Genomic DNA, 21644 nt, shown 5'->3' on the forward strand with positions numbered 1-21644 from the left:
CAGCCGATTTTATATCGTTTAAAAGTCTTCGCTAAGTTTAAGCAAGCATACAAATGTTATAGTAATATAAGTGTAGCTTCTGAGTGAGTTTGCTACCTGTTCGTGGTGAGTTTGTGCCACAAACACCTGTTGTTTTGTCTCTTTGAAGCCGCCAGGTGAGACATGGATTTCCTCACCCTGTTCGCTATCTACGTAGTAGTGGTGCTGACATGTATCGTGTTAGTTTGCAAATACTCAGGCCAGCAGCAAACCCCTTTTACTATCCTCTTCAACTATGTGGGAAAGGTAAGGAAAGAAGCATTATAAGTGCACTTTAACAAAGCGACACTGTGTGGTGCTATTGGAGCAATTTATCACAATACAAATACACACTGCAAGTAAAGCTGCTAGATTTATTTTCACAGGTAGTTGCACCATTGACGCCAAAATGGCTCCAAACGTTTTCACAGTGGACCATGCACAGACTGTTTCATCAAAGGTTTGTAGTTAAAGTGTCCCCCAAAAATAAATACATTGTCATAAGCCTGTATCTGGTCTTCTGTTGTACTTTTTTCCCCAATCTCTACCAGTATCATCCTGTATATTTGCTTGTAATTGCAGGAACAACATGTTCATCTATCTGCACATCCTGCTGGAGGCTGCTGTGTATGCAGAGTTCACCTATGAGGTGTTCGGCTTCTGCAGGGAGATGGACACCACTCTGACCAGCCTGTCTGTGCCTTACGTCCTGCTGGCTATCAAGACCTTCTTCTTCTACCTCTGCATCAGGAGAGATCCAGGTTAATATTACATTAGCTGAAATATATTCAAACACATTTGCTTTTGGTTGCAGGGGAGGTGAACTTTGGCTTGATCAGGTGGTATTCCTTGTCAGCGTGCTGCCATATTTTGAGTCTTATGAGAAAGGATGTTGGTAATTACATATCAGCCATCAGCCATGCAAATCAGTAATTTAATTTTGTCACCCGGAGGGTGAAACTATTTTCTACGGGGGCCCGACAGTCAAGGGACAAGCTACACAGCATCACTTGTGATACAGTAAAACATTTAATCCTCATGTGAGTCCATGCCTTGGGATTGCCAGATTCTGCTTTCTATGACTGTTTCGTTCTTGAAACCAAACTCAACTTAAATCATCTGTCTTTTCATATTAATGTTAAGTTTATATTTGGTTTGTGTGCTTGATTTTTTCTGTTGTTTACACATTAACATTTGCTATTAATTTCCACACAAGGATCATTGAATTTAATCTTAAAGAGTGATGATAGTCTTACCTTACAGGTGATTATAAGGCCGTGCAAGAAAGCTTTTGCATTAAGTATCAGTTCTTACAGACTTTAAATGACTCAAGTTAATTCAACGTATGAAAGATAATTTCAGCTTGTGATTTGCAAGAATGAGCAGAGAAAACCACTCACAAGTTAGCTCTGGTCAGGAGAAAGGTCATGTGGGCCTGAGGTATAAATAAACTACAAATCACCAGACATCTCCTTGTCATATTAAAGGGATAGTGCTCCCAAAAATGAAAATTCACCCATTATCTACTCACCCATATGCTGAAGGAGGCTCAGGTAAAGGTTTTAGAGTCCTCACAACTCTTGGAGAGATCCAAGGGGGGAGAGGATAGCAACACAACTCCACCTAATGGAGGCTTACGGTGACCCACATTCAAACATCCAAAAACACATCATTGAAACCACAAAATATCTCCATGCTGCTCATCCATAGTGATCCAAGTGTCCTGAAGCCCCGACATTAAAGTTGTTTGGAAAAACGTCATCTGAACTCTGTTTTTAGCCTCATTGTAGTCTGTAGCTCTAACATTCTCTAACATTTTTGCACTATCCCTATAAGGTCTGAAATACTAATATGTGTTTTGTGTGAATACACTTTAGTATTTTTTTTACTCAACTCTCTCCTCTCGACTCTGGCAGGCACAGTGACGAAGAAGAAAATTGCTGGCCAGCTGCACATCTATCCATATGACAGGAGGCTGTTTCACCCGGGAGTCTCCTGTGAAACCTGCCAGCTTGTCAAACCGGCTCGCTCCAAACACTGCAGTGAGTAGATAAATAATAAATAGTGATACATTTGTACCATAGTAAATATTGAATGTATTATTTCAGCGAAACATAGAATTACACTCAATGCTCACTGTTTTGTCTCAGGGGTCTGCAACAGGTGTGTCCAACGTTTCGACCACCACTGTGTCTGGGTGAACAACTGCATCGGTGCTCAGAACACAGGTTACTTCTTGCTGTACCTCTTCAGCGTGTGCGCCATGGCGGGTGACATTGCCATGCTAACAGGAGACATGCTGTTTCATGCCGTACTGCGGTCAGGGCTTCTGAGGGCCAGTTATATAGATGAGTTTGGCCAACAGCAGGCAGCAGGGCCTCTGTTTGTTGTACAGGTGAGACTCAGTACTGCTGACACACTGTGTATCATATACATATGTTGCAGCCATGTTTACTCTGAATCTGTCATGTTGAATTTAAAATAATTCTTATTTCTCTTTCCCTCCAGCATCTGTTCCTGACTTTCCCCCGAATTGTCTTCATGCTTGGATTTCTGGTCTTCGTCTTCTTCCTCCTGGCAGGTTACGCCCTTTTCCATTCCTACCTGGCTCTCGTCAACCAGACCTCCAATGAGTGGTACAAAAGTCGAGGTTATGTCTGTCAGCACTGCCATCCAACTACAACAGCGGACAATCTCTGTGGCTCAGCACCAGACCACTCAAAAAGATATTACTACAGCAGAGGGCTACTTCGAAACCTGGGAGAGATTTTCTTTCCTCTGCAACCTGTTCAGAAGAAAGACAACTAAAGAAAAAATACAGCCGTCTGTGTTGTTATGCTGCTTTTACTGTACATCCCCTGGGAGCTACTTCTGACTGAAGAAATAAAGCTTAGAGATTTCTTTATGGGCTCCGGTGTCTATCCCCCACAAGGTGCTGCATCTTATTGGAAAGCTCTGGCAACACTGGCAGTATACACAAAGGTAATCCTTGCTGGATCAAATCATTTTCTGTTAATTAAATGTCATAACTGCAAGCTTAGGACAAGTTTTTTGCCTGCCATCAACTAAGGCATGAAAGCTTCTAAAGCTGGAACATACCTCCTCCTTATTGTATATTTTTTTTTTCAATACATGATAAAGGCATTATGAATCAGCTTTTGAATATGTTGCACTGTATGTATTTTTATCAGGTGTGGGTATATTTTGGGGGTAGGCTGGGATTTGAGATGAATCATTTCTAATGTTAAAATCTGCCAGGGGGTCGATGAAGCCAGCAGGGGGAGCTGTACACTGACGTTCATGACAGTTCAATGGTGTTAACTACTTAATTTGTGCCTGTTTGACAGCACAGATGCAAAAATGGAAGTTGCATTCACATGCTATGGGATAGGTACGGTTGCCCTGAGATGCAAAAATCAACACTGAACAAAACACTAATAAAATAAAATGATATTTTGCAAAAAAAAAAAAAAAAAGCAACATTACAGAAAACAAATCGACATGTTGAACGTTTGCCTACTTTTTTAATGTGTTTTCTATTTTTGTGTCTTTGGATTTGTCATACGTACTTCTGCTGTTTCTTTAGCATCAAATCACACATAGTTCCCACTAGGTTTTGAACATTTGCCCTGAAGATTCATGGGAACTGTAGTTTGATCAGGTGCAGAGCCAGACTTTGTAAACATTTGTGGCTAAGCCCAAAGCCAGAGGGGAGTTTTTTTTTTTCTTCCCATTTATGGCAGCTATTTGTGCTATTTTTTTAACCATTTAAGATAATAGAATACCTTGAAATCTGCACATCATTTGGGAAAAACAGTATATGCCAAGTAAAGAAACTTCCTGTAGAGTGGACAATGTATTTTGTATTTTATTGTTCTCCAACTGTCTTCATCATTCTGAAACCATTACACATTAAATGTTGAGGATGAATAATTTTCACTCCCTTCAAAAGTGGCAAAACTTGTCTGATGGTACTGTTTTTTTAACTTACATAACATTATGCACATGTAGGGTAGGAATTTGGAACAGCATTACTGATCATGACTGATCTATTTTTGTGATACTATGCTGGAGAAGAATTCACAGAAGAAATGTTTATCTGACAAATCTGCGATTTTTGAATCCATGCCTAATAATATGGGCTGTTAATTGCAAATCAGTGATTTCCAGCAATGCCAAGTCAATGTGGTCTTCAGTATTGTGAATTGAGTATTTGGCAAATAGAAGAATACTTACACAGGTATATCAGATTTGTTAAGGAAGTAGCATAGGAGGATTACGGAAGTGTATTGCTGCCACACCAGAAAAAAAATAACGGATCAGTATAACGTTATAACGTGAAAAGTTTATTGTTCTAACAAGAAGTTTTTCACATTATAACAATTTATTTTCATGTTATAACATGATAATTTATATTGTAAGAACGTGAAAAGTTTCACATTAAAATGTGATAATTTATATTGTTAGGACATTAAAAGTTCCACATTATAATGCAGTATTTAGTCTCGGGAGGAGGTGCACCCATATACTCCGGTTGTGATTTGACACTTGGCTATTTGCAATAATTTATCAAGTTATAACATGAAACTTTTCACGTTCTTACGATACAAATGATAACGTTATAACATGAAACTTTTAACGTTCTTACGATATAAATGATCACGTTATAACATGAAACTTTTCACATTTTTACAATACAAATGATGACGTTATAACATGAAACTTTTCACATTCTTACGATATAAATTATCACATTATAACATGAAACTTTTCACGTTCTTATAATATAAATTATCACGTTATAACATGAAACTTTTCACGTTCTTACAATATAAATGATCACGTTATAACATGAAACTTTTCATGTTCTTACGATATACATTTTCACATTATAACATGAAACTTTTCACGTTTTTATGATATAAATGATCACTTTATAACATGAAACTTTTCATGTTCTTACGATATAAATGATCACGTTATAACATGAAACTTTTCACGTTCTTACGATATAAATTATCACGTTATAACATGAAACTTCACATTTTTACAATATAAATGATAACGTTATAACGTGAAACTTTTCACATTCTTACGATATAAATTATCACATTATAACATGAAACTTTTCACGTTCTTATGATATAAATTATCACGTTATAACATGAAACTTCACGTTCTTACGATATAAATTATCACGTTATAACATGAAACTTTTCAGGTTCTTACAATATAAATGATCACGTTATAACATGAAACTTTTCATGTTCTTACGATATACATTATCACGTTAGAACATGAAACTTTTCACGTTTTTACGATATAAATTATCACATTATAACATGAAACTTTTCATGTTCTTACGATATAAATTACCACATTATAACATGAAACTTTTCATGTTCTTACGATATAAATGATCACGTTATAACATGAAACTTTTCACGTTCTTACGATATAAATTATCACGTTATAACATGAAACTTTTCACATTTTTACAGTACAAATCATCATGTTATAACATGAAACTTTTCACATTTTTATAAAATAAATTATCACATTATAACATGAAACTTTTCATATTTTTACAATATAAGTTATCCCATTTTAACATGAAACTATATTGTTATAACGTGAAAAACTTTTTGTTAGAACAATAAACTTTTCACATTATAACGTAATACTGATCCATTATTTTTTTCCTGATGCAGCAGCAGTACCCTTCCGTAGAGGATAAACAACATGGGTATTTATTTATTTATTATTTTGCACAATAAATACATACCTTGAAAAGTATTGTATTTTATGTCTCCATCTGCTGGTGGGCCATCATACTAAGAGTATGCATGCATAATATGATGTTAATTCCACCACAGAGGAGACTTGATGTTCACTAAAAGTACGTAGGGAAAAAAGTGGATTAATCAGTATTGGTATTGGTTATCAGTCATATGAGTTAATAAATATTGGCATATCAGATATCGGCAAAAAAATCCAATATCGTGCATCTCAAGGCAATTGAATCGAACGCAGCTGGACTTGGTTTTGTCTTAGAAGACGTTTCACCTCTTATCCAAGAGGCTTCATCAGTTCATGCTGAAGCATGAAGTTCATGCTGAAGCATGAACATTCATTGTTGCCTTGAGATAACTATGACCTGGATGAATGAGAATATCCACAGGCATGAATATCGTGCATCCCTAGTATTTAAAAAAATAACAGATTAAGGGTTTTGAGGAAACATTAGGAGCCTCAGAGGACACCCCCTGCTCTGCCTTTGAGTGTGATGCTAAGAATATAAGTTAAAATAACAGGGTGTTTGGCTCTGGCTGTGTAGCTTAGACTACCCCAGTATTATGTTTGGAAAGACAATTACAGGTTGTGGGCAGTGGTTAGTGACAGAAGCCTGACCGGAAGTGGGACTGTACTTGTTCGTGTTTGGTTCCTGTCCCTTTAAGCCGGTGCGGAAGTACGCGCAGAATTGATGTAACACGCAGTGGAAGGTCAGGTTTTCTCTCGGAGAATTTCAACACTACATTCATTAAAGCAAACAATTGCCGCTAACGCAACGCGTTTCTACCCACAGCAGTGCTTAACTTAATGCCAGCTGTAACGTTCGTGACTTTGCTTGGTAACGGAAACACCGTGTAGTAACGGGACATACCGTCCGGACAGTTAATTCATCTCTGAATCTGACTCGTCCCTGATGTCTGGGTCAAAATGTACGCGGCTGAGCGGCGCGCTGGTGAAACAGGTGCTGGACTCGGTGGACAGCGTCCTGTTTGACTGCGACGGGGTCATCTGGCGGGGGGACCAGGCCATCCCCGGCGCCTCTCAAGTCGTGAACCTGCTCAAGGAAAAGGGGAAGAAGGTCTTCTTCGTCACCAACAACAGTACCAAGACGAGGAAGATGTACGCCGACAAAATGGCCATGTTGGGGTTCAACGCGAACGAGGAGGAGGTGTTCGGGACGGCGTACTGCTCCGCCGCGTACCTGAAGACTGTCTGCGGGCTGGAGGGCAAAGTGTACCTGATAGGGAGCAATGCCATGAGAGAAGAGCTGGAGGCGGTGGGGATCCAGCAGACCGGGGTGGGACCTGACCACATCACCGGGAAGCAGCACGACTGGGCCACCGTGCCTCTGGATCCCGAGGTGAAGGCGGTGGTGGTCGGCTTTGATGAACACTTCAGTTACATGAAGTTGAACAGAGCCCTGCAGTACCTGACCCAGCCGGACTGTCTGTTTGTGGGAACCAACGGGGACACCAGGCTGCCTCTGGAGGGGGGCAAGGCCGTCCCAGGTAGGGTTACACACTTGATAGACACATTATATTACCTTTAAAGCAGATTACATACTGCAGCACCTGCTAACCGGAATTACTGGTGTTTCTACGCACTTCAAGGTCTCACACTCAACCTATCTGTTAGTTTAAGAGTAATCCAGTTGTATCAGAACAAGTATGCAAAGGTTTTTGCCAAGTTGTAGTTAGGCTAAGATAAATGCAGGGCCAGAGAGCTGAGGCTGATAACTAAGAAAACCATACACTCACACCTGCATACTTTCAAGAAAATCATGCTGATACTGAATACTTAGAATACTACTGTCGGATGCAGGAAGGAACTGTTTTTATTAAGCCTACTTCCTGGAAAAGCCTTTTTTTTAGGACACAAAGGCATATCTTTTCCAGGTAGAAGCTTCGACACCCACGTGTCTGAACCTTCAGGCTCCACCCATTCAAAATGCTCTCAAAGTTGACACTCCATTATAACTTTAACTGTAAGCCAAAAACTTACCTAAAAACATCTTTCAAAGCCTATGGGAGATTTTATTTTACACTGTCATATTTGAGGTGAATGGAACAAATAATGTCAAAGCTTGAATCAGAAAGTCGAACTTGATGCACCTTGCTCAGTGAAGACAAAGTAGGCATTAGATCACTTAGCCTAATAAGTTGTATGACATGTCAAGCTCCACAAGAAGTCAGATTTTTATTGAAGTGGATTACTTTACAGAGGTAAATGAAACTGTCAATTACAGGGACAGAGCCAGACATTGTAAACATTTGAGGCCCTGCCCAAACCTAGGCAGGTCGGGGGGCATGGGGATTTTTTTTTCTTATCTACAGCAGCTATTTGCACTATTTTTCAAGCTATGAGATGATAAAATGCCTGAAAATCTGGACATTATTTGGGCAAACCATTACAACTATCAAACATGTTGTTGCCAAGGGAAAAAAGTCATCCAGAGTTTGTATCTACCCAGGTAGCCATCGGAATCGGCCCAATTGCGGCCGAGTGTCAGCCGACTTGCTCCTCTGTGCTTAATGTGAGCCAGCTTTGGCCTATTTAAATTTGCCATATCTTGCCCAGATTTAGCTACTACAGACACGGGCCTATTCTGGCTGAGACTCAGCTGCCAAAAGAACTGGTGGCCAAAATGGGTTCTGGTCCGTTAATGGCTATTCCATGCCTATTAGGCATGGAAGACACAGGCCTATTCCAGTTGAGACAGGGCAGCCGAATGAAACGGTGGCCAGCACCAAACGGGTTCTGTTTTGTTAATGGTTGCCAAATCTAATTGTCCTCCAACTATTTTTATCATTTTGATCCATAACACCAGTTCCGCCCTGGTCAATTGGTAACACAGGAAATAAAACAGATGGGATATTTAGGGGAAATGAATGAAAGGTCTCTTCACCTTCTGCCTTTCTTTCCTTACCCCAGGTACAGGCTGCCTGCTGAAGGCTGTGGAGACAGCAGCTCAGCGCCAGGCCCAGACAGTAGGCAAACCCAACCACTTCATGTTCGACTGCGTGGCCTCCAAATACGGCGTGGACCCCGACCGCTGCCTGATGGTTGGCGACCGCCTGGACACCGACATCCTGCTGGGCTCCAACTGCGGCCTGAAGACCCTCCTCACCCTCACGGGGGTCAGCACGTTGGCAGACGCTGAGGCCCATCAGAAGAGCGGCTGCGCGGAGAGGCAGGGGATGGTGCCGGATTATTACGTGGAGAGCATCGCAGACCTCCTTCCAGCTCTGCAGGGATGAAACTCAAGTCTTTCAGGACTTAAATGTAGCTTTGTGATAGCCTAGCAGCTATAAGCTTGAGGAGTTAGGCTAGCCTGTCACATGCCAGATGACACTGTCTTCTAAAAGGGAATATTTTTTCTTAAAATTTATATGATTATATGCATCTCTGTATCAAAGTCACACCCAAGCAGCTAGCTGCTGCGTGACAGGAGACAAAGACTCCTTTATTTAACTAAACCATTATTAAAACCTGCTTATTTAACATATTAATGATTGATTTATTATAAAGAACAGCAGAACAATGACTTACAGTATTGTTTCAGTGTGTGTATGTTCACTTTTGGGGGGGAAAGGAGAGTGTACTTTAAAGACTGCCTGTGATGCAATCACCCCTTAAGCAACTCCAAGTCAACTCAAGGAGGGAAATGAGCACACAGTGTGTCAAAGTTTGGCAATATATGTGTGTTCAGGTTTACAGCTGTTTTAAAGTCTATAAATAACGGGCAAAGAGTGGGACTAAAAGGCACTGAACTTGTCTGGCTTCTGTTTTTATGTATTTTCACACCTCAGCTGAAAATGCAAACGTGCAGTTACATTCATGGGACGGTGCAATCATACTAAGTCGTGTCGTGTCATGTCAGTTCAGTAGTGAAACCGTGATTAGCATACATGTTTTTAAAGGTCTTCCTTGTGCATTCTTTGTTCTCCGATTTGTCCTTAACTCCCCGAATCGCTGAAAGCAACGCTCAAATTTGTAATAAAATTCACACTATCTTTACTAAATCAACGTCTGCTCTTTGTGACTTTAAGTTCAAAGTGAACACATCAAACTTTCCTCCAGGTCCTGTGCTTAAAAGTCACCTTGGGCTGTCATCGGCTGGATGCTGCAACAGTCAGAACCGTGTATCTCCACTCACCTGACGAGAGAGGCTTTCCAAGCTGCACCTGCCTCACCCCTTTGTCCATTGTCTGGACCGCGGAGGGCAGCCAGTTCCTCTCGTGTAAGTGTGTGTTCGAGTGGGGGGGGGGGGCAGAGGAAAGATGGATAATGTTAGAGAGGCATATTAAGTCATATTAGACATAAAAAAAAGAAGGAAATTGCAGGAAGACAAGACTCGAAAATTGGGTTTGGCAAGATTTGGAGTTTTGTGTGAAGTGGGTGACTGTTTTGGGAGGGAGACAGTGAGACTAATGGGAGGAGAAGGAGGAAGAGAGGGGGAGGTCTGCAGGGACAAAGAGAAGCTGGAAGGTGTATTGAGTCTCAGTCATGACCACAGCTCCATGCCGGTAGCTAAGAGAAGGGAGCAGATCGAGTGAGGAGCCGTCAAGGGACACAGGATGGTGAGGTGTTGGAAACATTCAGAAAACAGTTTGGAGGAAGCTCAGTGCACGGTAAGCAGGTGGCTTTTAATTTGTAGAGCAACTTGTGACTGAAGGAAGTATATCAGCTAGGAAAGGGGTCAAGGCAGGACACTGTTTGTTTTTGCGTATTCATATCCAGCCACTTTTACTACATTACAAGCCAGCAACAGTTGCATAATAAGATGAGTCTTTCAGATATTCCTCTGAAGGCACATATCATCCCAAAACATTTTCTTGTTCTTTTACCTGTTGTGCTGTTTAGCGATTTTGATTGTTTCTGTGTGAGTTGCCGAGTGTCTGCCTTCTCTCCAATATAACTGGACTAGATGGCACTCAGCTTGTAGTGCCAAAAGTACCAAAAAACTCAACAGCAATGTCTCCTTCCAGAAATCATGACCCAGTTACTCAAGATAACCCACAGTCCTTGTTGAGAGCAGTTTAATGTAGAAACTATTATCTGTCTACCAAACTACACCCGCCAACTGTATCACCGCACACCCATACATCAACTGTTAGCATATAGCACTTAATGTGCGGATGCAAGTCACAAATTCGATGACTTTAGAAAAAAAAGACTTGCAACTCAACTTAGAATTTAACACCAATGACTTTTGACTTCACTTGGACTTCAGCCTTTTGAGTTGAAAATACTTAATGTGTTCCCTAAAGCCCAAAGATTCAAAAGTAAACATTTAAAAATTGTGCCACAAGTCAATCCATTTCCAGAATCAACTAAATTTAACACTTTTCATTCCTAGCAAGTCGTCACCCCAGATCAGCTTTGTTTGAACTAATCCAACAGCATCCAGTCAAGTTGCAGGAGAGAACCATGAAGAACGGACATGACCTTACTGAGTGCTAATTTTAAAAAATTGATACCAAAGGTAAATTTGTTCATGTACAATAACTGTGGTGGTTAACGAAAACGAATTGCTGTTGTATAGGTTGAAAATTACAGACGAAGACACAACGACTTCAAAGTTAGATATTTGATATTGCATAAAGAATGGCAAGCTGGGCTAATATTAACATAGTGAGCTAATGCTTAGCTTTAACAGCTAAGTGTAGTCGAACTTTAACAATAAAAATAACAAAGAAAGTCAAATTTTAGAAATTATTCAAGATATTTGTAAATGTATTTCTGGCATTACTTTTACTGAAGAGCCCATTATGACTTGTTTAGGACTTGAAACTCAAAGTTTAGGACTTGGGACTTGTCAGTCTTGACTTGGCACTTACCTTGAGACTTGCGAGCAAAGACTGAAGTCTTACTTTTGACTTACAAAACAATGACTTGGTCCCATCTCACCTAGCACCACTAAGCTAGCTAACGTTACAGCTCAGCCAAGGAGGACGGCATTAATGTTTACATCTTGCACTGTCATGAACCTCTCGTCTATGAGTAGCTGCACGCTTCCTTTTGTGCGCTCTTGATAACGGTTGGCAGGTTTTGTTCGGTAGAAAAAAAATAGTTCCTACATGAAACTGTTCACAACAAGGTCTGCCGATTATCTTGAGTAATCAGGTCATGATTTCTGGAAAGAGACATTGCTGTTGAGTTCTTCAAATGCACTTTTTAGTGTTTAGAGCACCACAAGCTGAGTGCCATCTAATCCATTATATTCAGAGAAGCCAGCCATCTCTACAGTCAATATCTCCCAACATTCTGCAGCTAACTAAGCTAAGGGAGAATGTGTATTTTTATTTTTGGTTGAAGTTCCCCTTTAAGTACAAATCTCAGCAGCAGTGTTGGTTTCCCACCCTGCCACATTTGATGCTTGCGTCAAGTACTGTTTAAATAGCTTGTCACTGTTTCTGCTGCACAGGATGGGGGCTCTGCTGCATCCTCCAAGTCCCACTTCCCACACAAGGCATTCTGGGTCAGCCTCTCAGCCTCTCTGCTCCTGGTCGTCATCGCCCTCGGTGTGATTGGGCATCTGCGACTGTCGCAGCCTCACTCTGAGGTACGTGACTGTCACCACACACCCACCAGGACCACATGTTGTTGTGTATTCGTCATTGTTGATATTAACCGGGAGTCTGCTTCTGTAGTCTTTGCAGCTTGTCCGAATCACAGTTCCAGATCAGACCGGAGTTCTGATCAACCAGTCAGCTATTGTGGACCAGAAAAATGACTTGGTGACTTTTTCTGTGACCTCACCCACAAATCAGACGTCCACTGTGATGTTTGATATCAAACATGTACGTTCAGGTGACATGCACAAGATTTAAGGTGTTTTGTTGGTAATGATACAGTAGAAAAGGTCTGATGATGAGAGAGATGTGTGATGATGAGAAAGATGTGTAATTCTCTGCTGTTGTGTTGCAGGGTTTGATATGTTACAAACCTGTCAACCAGGAGAGCTGCTTCCTGCGAAAGATGGAGAAGTCTGACTATGACAACGTGCACTCCCTCCTCAACGACTCCGCACACAAGGTAGTGACATTTCAACACGTGAGAACTGAACGATCAGGTTATGTAATAGGGTCTCCCTCGTTGCGTTCAGGATACGTGAGACTACAAAGCTCAACGTGAAAACGCACCTGGGCAAATCTAAAAGCACGTTTGCCCTTCTAGTTCTGCCAAGTGTTTGTAAAGTCACCGCCACGCTAATGTGTGAACTGGCCTTTCTGACCGTGACTCATAGCTTTATCCCTGAAAGCACCACTGAGCCAAGACCTGCTGGGTTTCATAGGTTTTGCACGACTTCCTCGCCGCTCTGTACAAAGAGAGGGGTGAAGCGTACAGGGCCATATAGTCTTCCATTCTCGCCCTCCACGGCTGAATTCCTCAGCACATCTGATCCCTCCAGGCTCCCTCAGCGTGCCCAGGATCTTCTTACAGGAGGCTACGGCAGCGAGCCTGAGCCATGGAGTGGGCACAATGGCCACTCTGTGTGAGGGCTTTTTAGCTTTTAAGACTCCTCTGTTGGATTAAAATACAGGCTGGTGAAGTGGCAGAGAGCGAAGGGCCTGTGTGTATCTGCTTTGAGGCAAATTCCTGGATCTCTGATGTTGATTCAGTTTTGAGTTAAGCTCCTTAGATATGATTTATGTGGGACAAAATGAGCAGGTGAAAGGCCACGATGTGGGAGTTTGCAAGTAAACTGAGATGAGACTTCTGTTTCTCCGCCTTATCTTTCGACACAATAGCGCCGTTTCCACCTGGAGTCGAGTCTCTCAGTGTTTTTTGTGATCCCGTCTCGTGGTGTCACATATCTCATGCAGCTCCTCGGTGTAGTCATTTAATCTATGATAGGAGGAATAGGCCCCTTATGGATGGGGAGAAAATGTGTTCTATCCCTCTATGCTGCAGCACAATGGTCTACTTGGCCTTTTCAGTGGAGGAAAAACTGGTTGTTACGTGACCCACTCAAGCATAACAGCACGTTAAGTGGTTCACTATCGGAGCCAATCACAGGTGTAAGTGGTGCAATTACACACAGCCTTTGTGACGAGTAGGAGCGCAAATGTGCGGCTGTGTTGACCTCATCAGCGACGATATCGGGCTAATGGCTGCTTGAGTTTCAATCTTGGTTGTATTCTTCATATCTCCCTGGCTTTGACTCCAATTTATTCATTTTACTTTGTCACTGTGAGTCGAATATGATTTCTCACACTTATTATGTGACACTTCAGCTTAGAAGTCGCCATTCAGTCCCATAGAGGACAAAACTCTTTCATCTATTGTGGATTCTCTGTGAAGATGTTGTGATGCTGTCGTCAGCAGAGTCAGTTCCAGCTGTCCGGGAATGAGACCCAGAGGCAGACGGAGTTCCTGGGGGTGATGGCAGCCAGTCAGGTGGATGTGTCCACACTGGAGGAGCCCCTCCAGGCTCTGTGTCAGGACAGCTCCGTCCACTGGACCAGGAGGGTCGAGGGTGAGAACCTGTACTTTAGACATGTAATTGAATATAATACTCATGACTATGTTTTCTTTAGTGTATAATCACCTGAAACTAAGTATTGTTTTGTTTTGTCATTACTTTAGAATGAGCTGTTTACATCTACTTCCAGAGAAGGTCTGTGATATTGTTTCTACAGTAGCCCAGAACAGACAAACCAAACTTTGTCCCTAGATAGGCCCATTTGCATCAGCCACCACACCACTGGAGATGTTTCAGTTGGTTGCAATCTGCAACCTTACCACTTGATGCCACTAAATCCTACATGCCAGACCTTCTATAAAGGTTAGGACAATGTTCAGGGAAAAATAATCTAACTTTGATCACCACCCTGGTTGGAAAGTATCTCAGTGCTTAAACCTCCATGCCATTGCACTGGGTGACATGTTCCTTCAGTACCATGACGATGGACACTGTAGATTATTTTTAACTCAATCCTAAATACACCATCTGGCTGTTGCACTGTAAATACACACAAGCAAACCACATGAGTATTAATCCGCCATTAAAAATAGTCCCCAACAAATGCCCTATTAACTCCTGTTTAACCAATGTTTGCTAAAGGTTACACTGCCCAGTTGTGTCATTAGCTTTATGGCTTTACATACCGGGGCTTTTTTTTTTTTTTTTTTTTTTTTTTAAATCTAAATAATTCATTATTTTCATGCCAGTGTAATTTTTCAGACTGTTGATTTCATCATGCACACTTGCATACAGATTGCAAATATTGTGCTGCAAAAAATCCACATAATTTTTCCCAGAACGTCGATTTTTCGCACAACATTCGCACCATGGTTAAAGGCATCAAACAATAATGTTGAGCTTGTACTTACAAGGATTATAAGCTACAACACAGACGGCACACTTTAATCCTCCTTTGAACCTTAAAAATGGCGGTGCATACCAGATCCACTCCTTGTGTTCTTACTTTTTACATTAAGAACAAACATTAAGAACAGAATAAACGGCTTACCAGAAGGAACTCAAATTCACTCAGGGCATTACGCTAAAAGGAAACTCAATAAAATAGCTTACAGTAGCATAGGCTAATCAACAACTTACCTCACACAGGCTGTCAGACACTTCTCTTGGTCAATAGGATCCAGTTAGATAATGCAAATTCGAAAACCCTCGAATTTGCGAAAGCCTTTAATGAAGAAGTGTTGCAACTGTCGCAAATTCGCATCGCTGCAGATACAAAAAGTACTGATGTGAAACATTCGTAGGTGAGATTTTCGTAACGTTTATTCGTCACACCCCGGTCTGTAAAGGTCTTTAGCTTTAAAATATGTTTCTTCAGTTTAAACATGTGGCCTTCAGGATACAGACAGGATAAAACAGACTAAATATTTAGACATGTTAGTTTTGGTCTTTTCGTGGGATTTTTTGACAATAAAAAATACAGACTGATGCCAGCCATATCTGTTAAATCCTGGTCAAACAGGTGTGAAGTCATTATGCACACCTTGGAAAAACATTTCAAAGGTAAAATGATGGTACAGGCGTTATGGTGATATAATGTGTGTTTTCATTTTTTGTAGTGTTCTGACATTTTGGAGTGTCAGATGACATTTATTTTAAATACTATTACAGCATGCATGGCCATATTACACACTGGGAGAGTTCATGAATGAATGCCGTTTTTAAAGAGCCAGCTGGCAACTTCATGAAGCATCAACGTGTCAGGATGAAACCTAAGACTAATCTATGATGTCCAATGACCTTTCTGCTGTTGCAGTAGATGACAGACTGAAGAAAACATACTTGTACTCAGCAGTCTACATGTAACTGTGAAAAATACAGATCTGTGTTTCTTTCCCAAAGCCCAAGATGACGTCCTCAAATGTTTTTTTTTGTCCACACCTCAAAGATATTAGGTTTACTGTCATGGAGAAGTAAATATACCAGAAAATATTCAGATTTAAGAAGCTGGGATCAGATAATTGTAACTTTTTTTTCTTAAAAAATTATCAAAACCAACTGTTTATCAAATTAGTTGGTGGTTAATTTGTAGTTGATGGCTAATCGATCAATCGTTTCAGCTCCGGATCATATTCTGAATTTAGAAAAGCAGGTTATTTCATCTTTTATAGTTTCTGGCCTGTTTCCACAGCGAGGTTGTATTTACTAAATCTGTATTGTATCAAGGAGTCACCTCTGGTGTCTGTCTTGTTTACAGGCCCGGGGAAACAGAGGCTGGTCTACTTCTGCATCGACATCTGCTTTCCCAGCAACATCTGCGTGTCCGTGTGCTTCTACTACCTGCCCGAGTGACTGTGCGTTCTCTTCCTCTGCTCCCAGCGAGAGATCAGGGAAACAAAGTTGTCTTTTTAGCTCCCTCTACAAGAAAAAAAAAATACACAGAACAAAAGCCAGCTTTGACTGTTTCCTTTGTGCCATACAGCCGCCAGTAAACCAATGAAGCAGCCAACCCTCCCAGTCCATTTATTCCCATCCTTCCGAGAGAGAAGAGATGGAGACAGGCTGTCATGGTTATCGCCAAAGCCCCATCGTCACTCTCTTCATGTGTAATACCCTCTCTGGTGGCACACTTCAGAGATTACAGAAGAAAGATCCCCTGTTTTTGTATTTCCTGTAACCCACTGCTACAGTATAACTACGTGTAATCATTCCTGTTGCGATGAGAGTGTTTTGATCTGTCCAATAAAAGACTGTTGTGTATTTGTGGCCAATTTTTCTGAGAGAGGAAGAAACTCAAAGACTGTGAGGAGTTTTCTGAACAATGTCTTTACTGCGGAATCATTTTCTGTACATCATTTTCTCTCCACACTCCCTAATCCACATTTGATGTTTAAGAATAGTACTTCACTTTGTAAGTTGAGTATCAAATGAATTACACATACACAGGAGAGATATCAATTCTGCAGCACATCCAGGTCGACAAGACATGTGGTCCTTTCAATACAATAAATATGGTGCACTATAAAAACAAAGAGTTGTAAAGAATCTCCTGTTGTGCACAGAGTGATGGCGTTAAAAACATAAAGGGTCATTGATGGACACTGACATATGCTGTAATCAAACTTGTGCCAATTTGCTTATATGCGGTGTACTTGGCCCTTTAAGCTGGATTTATGAGTTCACATTTTGGCCTTGCTGCTCAGCTGAATACTTACGGGTACCACACACAGCTGAGATTCATCGTTGTGTTCAAACATGCGCCTCCACCTTCTCAAGATGATCATTTCTGGGGAAATAATAATCAATTCCCAATTGAGGCACATTTCCCAAAGTGTCCATTTCTTTTCTGTCCTTGTCCCACCTCTGCACAGACCATCTGCCACCTCCTGTCTCTTCATTTCTTTCCTCCTCCTCCTCTTCTTCTTCCTCAGCCCAGCACACTGTCATTGAAGGCCAGACACACCACGGCTTTCTGGTGGCCGCTGTATTCCCTCTTGATCTCCCCGGTCTCCACGCACCACAGCCGGGCCAGGTTGTCTGAGGAGGCTACAGATGGAAACACGAGTCAGAGCCAGGAATTTACCTCAAGGTGTTTTTACACTGAAGTGATCAAACCTTTACCTGCTTCTCTCTAAAAGGCTCTGAAAGTCACTATATACATCTTTATTCAGATGTGCATCAATACAGAATTAGCTTCATACTCTCATAGACTATTCCAAGTCCAGCTTTATCAAATGCATATGGCCGGAGATTTACTTGCTTTTTAACCATGTGTTTGAACAGAAAGCCGGCTGCATCGAGAACGAAATTACTCACATTACTTGCCTATCAACTATGTGTGTTGCTGTAGGATTCCACTAGAGGGCAAACCTGAGAAGCAGAGCATATCTTGACAATGGTAAGTTTCTTTCTCTCGCTCTGCCAACACTGCCCTGACCGTTCACGTGTGTATCACATCTTGCGGCCACGTTGCGTTAATTTCTGAGGACATGCACAACCAATGCTCCAAATGGATGCAGGTGACACAAGGCAGCCATCATGTGCATGCAAACGCGCAGTTAAAAAGAAGGTGTATGTCCAATCTTTAACTCCAAATCTAAATTTGCATTACTGCAGTGTATGGTCTTTTAATATGGGAAGTGACTGACTTGCCAAATAATTAATTTTCAATAATTGGCGAGCTAACACATCAACCAGTGACGAGGGAGATGTGATACTGTTTCCATAGTTACCACACATAGAGCGCCTGGTGTTTACTCCCGGAGCACCTGTGTGAGGAGCGCATCTAGACCCCAGGGGTCCAAGTGGGTGTGCAGGGGGAGTGTCGCTTAATGCAGCTTGTTGTTGACTCAAGATTACACATAAACTACAACATACATTTTTCTCACTGTTTTAGTTTAAAAAAAAAATCTTAAATCATCATAAATCTGAAACAGCAAGGTTTTTATAAGTGTGGAATCCTTGTGTTTATGTCTGACCGTGAGTAACATTACTCTGATTAACTCGTTATAGAATGGTTTTGATACAAGCACACTGACATTACAAAGTAGTGCTAACTTGCCACAGCGCATGTACTGACCAGTCACAATATACTGGGAGTCTCCAGAGAAAGCACAGTCCCACATCCAGCCTCTGGACGTCTCTCCGGGATTGTTGCTCTTAATGCTCAGCTCTGTCATCAGGGAGAAGTTGGACGTCCTCCAGATCTTACAGGTCTGGTCTGCTGAGCAGGTGGCCAACAGACTGGAGGTGACGACAAACACAGAAACTCATCGTCAGCAACTGCGTCAAAGAAAGATTTATAGAGTGCAGAGAGGAGGAGGAGGGCACTCACGTGGAATCGGGGCTGAACTTGCAGCGGAGAGAGTAGCGTTTGTGTGCAGGGATCTTAGTCTTGGGGATGAGCTGAGTCACCTCATCACCAATGCCTCCAGCGAGGTTCCACACATAACAGTTCCCCTGTTAAGGAGATCCAAGAGGATGAATATGACTTAACACGCCAAAGTATTAATATACAACACCCTTCTCTGCTGGGGTACTGACCGAGCTGTTGACCGCTGCCATGTAACTGGCATCTGGGTCAATGTGAACGGAGTTGACTGAGACTTCTGGCTCAGGAATCAGCTGCTCATTGTGGTCCGTCTTCAGATCCCAGATGTGAATCACTCCACTCTGGTCTCCAACAATCAGCTCTGCCTGAAAAACACACAACACAGACTGTTTACTGACACACACTGTAACTGACTTACATTAAAAACACACACATATACACTAAACTACTAAAATAACAAACAATAGTATAAGTGCAAATTTATGAACATTGAACGTCTCACCTGGTTGGGATGCAGGCAGACACAGTTGATAGGAGCATTAACCTGGAATATCCTCTGGCACTGCAGGTTTCTGGACCTGAGAGGAGCAGTGGGGATCAAAGATAGGTTGCTCAACACAACGTAATCAATGTGTTTTTAGCACAGTGAGGTTCCTTTGCAGTACCTCAGGTCCCATATGCGAGCCATGCAGTCCTCTCCTCCTGTGTACATCCAGCGCCCGTCTTCATGGAAGCCCACGGATGTGATGTTCTTGCTGACACCGTCGTAGTTGATCACCGGGTTGGGGTTGTTGGAGTTCAGATCGTACATGCGGATGTGCTGATAACCTAAAAGGCAGAGTGGACATCAATGTGAGACATGGTTGTTATGAATGGTATCATGCAATCCAGGATAAGGAGAAGGTTTAAGATTTAAAAAATTCTTAACCAACCTGCAGCTGCGATCATACTCCTGTCAGGTGTGACCTCAAGTGAATTTACTTGCTGGGAGCAAATGTTAAGGAAGGAATCGGTCTACATGAACAAGTCTCAGTCCCGACACTGGAGTGATGATGTCATCCACTGACAAATCCTGGAGCTGCTTCAAAGACGGTAAACAACAGCTCCTTTGACAGCATGTTGATTTTATAAGACACAAGGGGATTTTCTGATTCAGAGTGCACTATTTTAAAGCTAACTTGTTTTCAAACAGTATGTTAAACTCTTAGGTGTAAAGTCCTAATGTCACTTTTTCTGCTGTCAATTGACCAGTGGTGTAATGAAACAAAGTAATAATACATCTTTATAGTGCTTAAGTATTTTTTAAGGATCTGAACACTACTTTTCGGTCAACTTTCACCTTTACTCCATGACATTTCCTAAATAAAATGTAAACTTTTGCTGTAATACATTTCTCCTCAGCATCTTAGTCAATTACTAAATAATGAGGAAGGAAGAAGGGAGGAAGGAAAGAGGAAGAGACAGATGAATGAAGGAATAGGAGGAAAGGTAAAACTGGATTTTGTTCTTTAAATCCTTTAAATTGTGAAAAAGTTTTTTTTTGGAGTGTAATGTACACTTCATTTTTAAGGAGGTGTACATGTGAGAAAGAAATAAACATAATTCTCAAAATTCTGTCTGCTTGCTTTTTTGTTAACATTTACTTGCACTTTTATTTTCGATACTTAAGTCTCATTAAATGACTTTTGACGTTTAAATGCAGTAAATATCAAGTACTTTACTCAAGTCATATTCTAATAAGTGACTTTAACTTCTACCACAATCATTTTCTGGTAAGTTATCTGTACTTTTACTCAAGTATGGCTCTCGGGTACTTCATCCACCACCAGCTCCAGTCATCTGAAACTCAAATCCTTGTTTCCAAGAAGACAAAACATGTCTCTGTTTGTATCACAGTGTAAACTCTGTTCCAGATTTCATTTACCAGAGCACACTATCAGTCAGAGTAAGGATACAGAGTCCTGGTGCTGGACAGTCCTGGTGCAGATCCCGCTGTGAGCCTGCCAGAAGCGGACAGTGTGGTCGTATCCAGCCGTGGCCAGAATGACCGGGTCGCTGCCCACCGTCCCCTGGTTCACATTCATGCTTGACTGCTGGCTGTCACTGCTCAGAGTGACCGAGGCAGGTATGACACTGCGTAGGAATATCAGACACAGTCAGTGAATGCAGTTTTCAGGCCGTCACATGTCCATTATTAACAGGAAAGTGATTTAATTACTGTCATACTGTGAAAATAAAAAATTTGGCTTATAACGTGCAGGCTAATGCTAGCATAGTAGCATACCGTCGCTATGTTAACGGGCCCTGCGATTTATGCAGTTAGCAAACGTTCCTACTTCACTGCTAATGCAATGTGTCTCTAATGATATTTCACTGTGAGATATTATTTATTACTACTTAGACAACTTAAAAGAACAAATAAATCTCACAAGTTTACTGTACCTTCAGTTGTTGGTGTTGTCGAAAAAACAGTACGTCCCTGTAATGTGTCCGTTAGCAACATACGACGACGTTTCAAAAGTTCCGCTTTGATAACCAACGCTTTGCCGCCACCTACTGACTAATTTTGTTATA

The 21644-nt window shown here is 41.5% G+C and overlaps 5 protein-coding genes across 8 annotated transcripts in view; 3 read left to right on the forward strand and 2 right to left on the reverse strand.

Annotated features, from left to right (window-relative positions):
* grid2ipb (glutamate receptor, ionotropic, delta 2 (Grid2) interacting protein, b) overlaps positions 1–216 on the reverse strand; it is a 56104-nt gene extending 55888 nt beyond the window's left edge. Inside the window, exon 1 of the mRNA XM_078163472.1 lies at positions 97–216. The gene's annotated coding sequence lies outside the window, so the exon portion shown is untranslated. The remainder of the gene's footprint in view (positions 1–96) is intronic.
* Positions 149–3494, forward strand: zdhhc4 (zDHHC palmitoyltransferase 4). Its single transcript, XM_033610638.2, has 6 exons — positions 149–285; positions 405–478; positions 601–779; positions 1935–2060; positions 2169–2413; positions 2527–3494. Exons 1-6 carry the CDS (start codon positions 163–165, stop codon positions 2824–2826), a joined length of 1047 nt encoding a protein of 348 aa, XP_033466529.1. The 5' UTR covers positions 149–162; the 3' UTR covers positions 2827–3494.
* Positions 3495–6477: 2983 nt separating this feature from the next.
* On the forward strand, positions 6478–9833 carry pgp (phosphoglycolate phosphatase). The gene is made up of 2 exons (XM_033611209.2): positions 6478–7319; positions 8743–9833. The coding sequence occupies exons 1-2, from the start codon at positions 6725–6727 to the stop codon at positions 9066–9068; spliced, it is 921 nt and encodes a 306-aa protein (XP_033467100.1). The 5' UTR covers positions 6478–6724; the 3' UTR covers positions 9069–9833.
* Positions 9834–9926: 93 nt separating this feature from the next.
* Positions 9927–16999, forward strand: bricd5 (BRICHOS domain containing 5). Of its 4 annotated transcripts, XM_078163161.1 has the most exons (7): positions 9927–10051; positions 12239–12376; positions 12465–12614; positions 12742–12849; positions 14140–14293; positions 14404–14434; positions 16497–16999. In XM_078163161.1, the coding sequence occupies exons 1-6, from the start codon at positions 9932–9934 to the stop codon at positions 14406–14408; spliced, it is 675 nt and encodes a 224-aa protein (XP_078019287.1). In that variant the 5' UTR covers positions 9927–9931; the 3' UTR covers positions 14409–14434; positions 16497–16999. The 4 variants fall into 4 exon arrangements, with proteins under 4 accessions (XP_078019287.1, XP_033467097.1, XP_078019286.1 ...); XM_033611206.2 differs by lacking the exon at positions 14404–14434; XM_078163160.1 differs by lacking the exon at positions 14404–14434 and having other exon boundaries at positions 14143–14293.
* A 50-nt stretch (positions 17000–17049) lies between these two features.
* On the reverse strand, positions 17050–21636 carry mlst8 (MTOR associated protein, LST8 homolog (S. cerevisiae)). The gene is made up of 9 exons (XM_033611202.2): positions 21513–21636; positions 21026–21203; positions 20003–20054; positions 19736–19898; positions 19573–19648; positions 19283–19435; positions 19074–19198; positions 18819–18982; positions 17050–17785 (listed from the first exon to the last, which is right to left on the reverse strand). Exons 2-9 carry the CDS (start codon positions 21152–21154, stop codon positions 17667–17669), a joined length of 981 nt encoding a protein of 326 aa, XP_033467093.1. The 5' UTR covers positions 21155–21203; positions 21513–21636; the 3' UTR covers positions 17050–17666.
* Between the last annotated feature and the right edge of the window lie 8 nt (positions 21637–21644).

The sequence above is a fragment of the Epinephelus lanceolatus genome, chromosome 21 (assembly GCF_041903045.1).
Source record: "Epinephelus lanceolatus isolate andai-2023 chromosome 21, ASM4190304v1, whole genome shotgun sequence".
NCBI classification, from domain to species: domain Eukaryota; kingdom Metazoa; phylum Chordata; class Actinopteri; order Perciformes; family Serranidae; genus Epinephelus; species Epinephelus lanceolatus.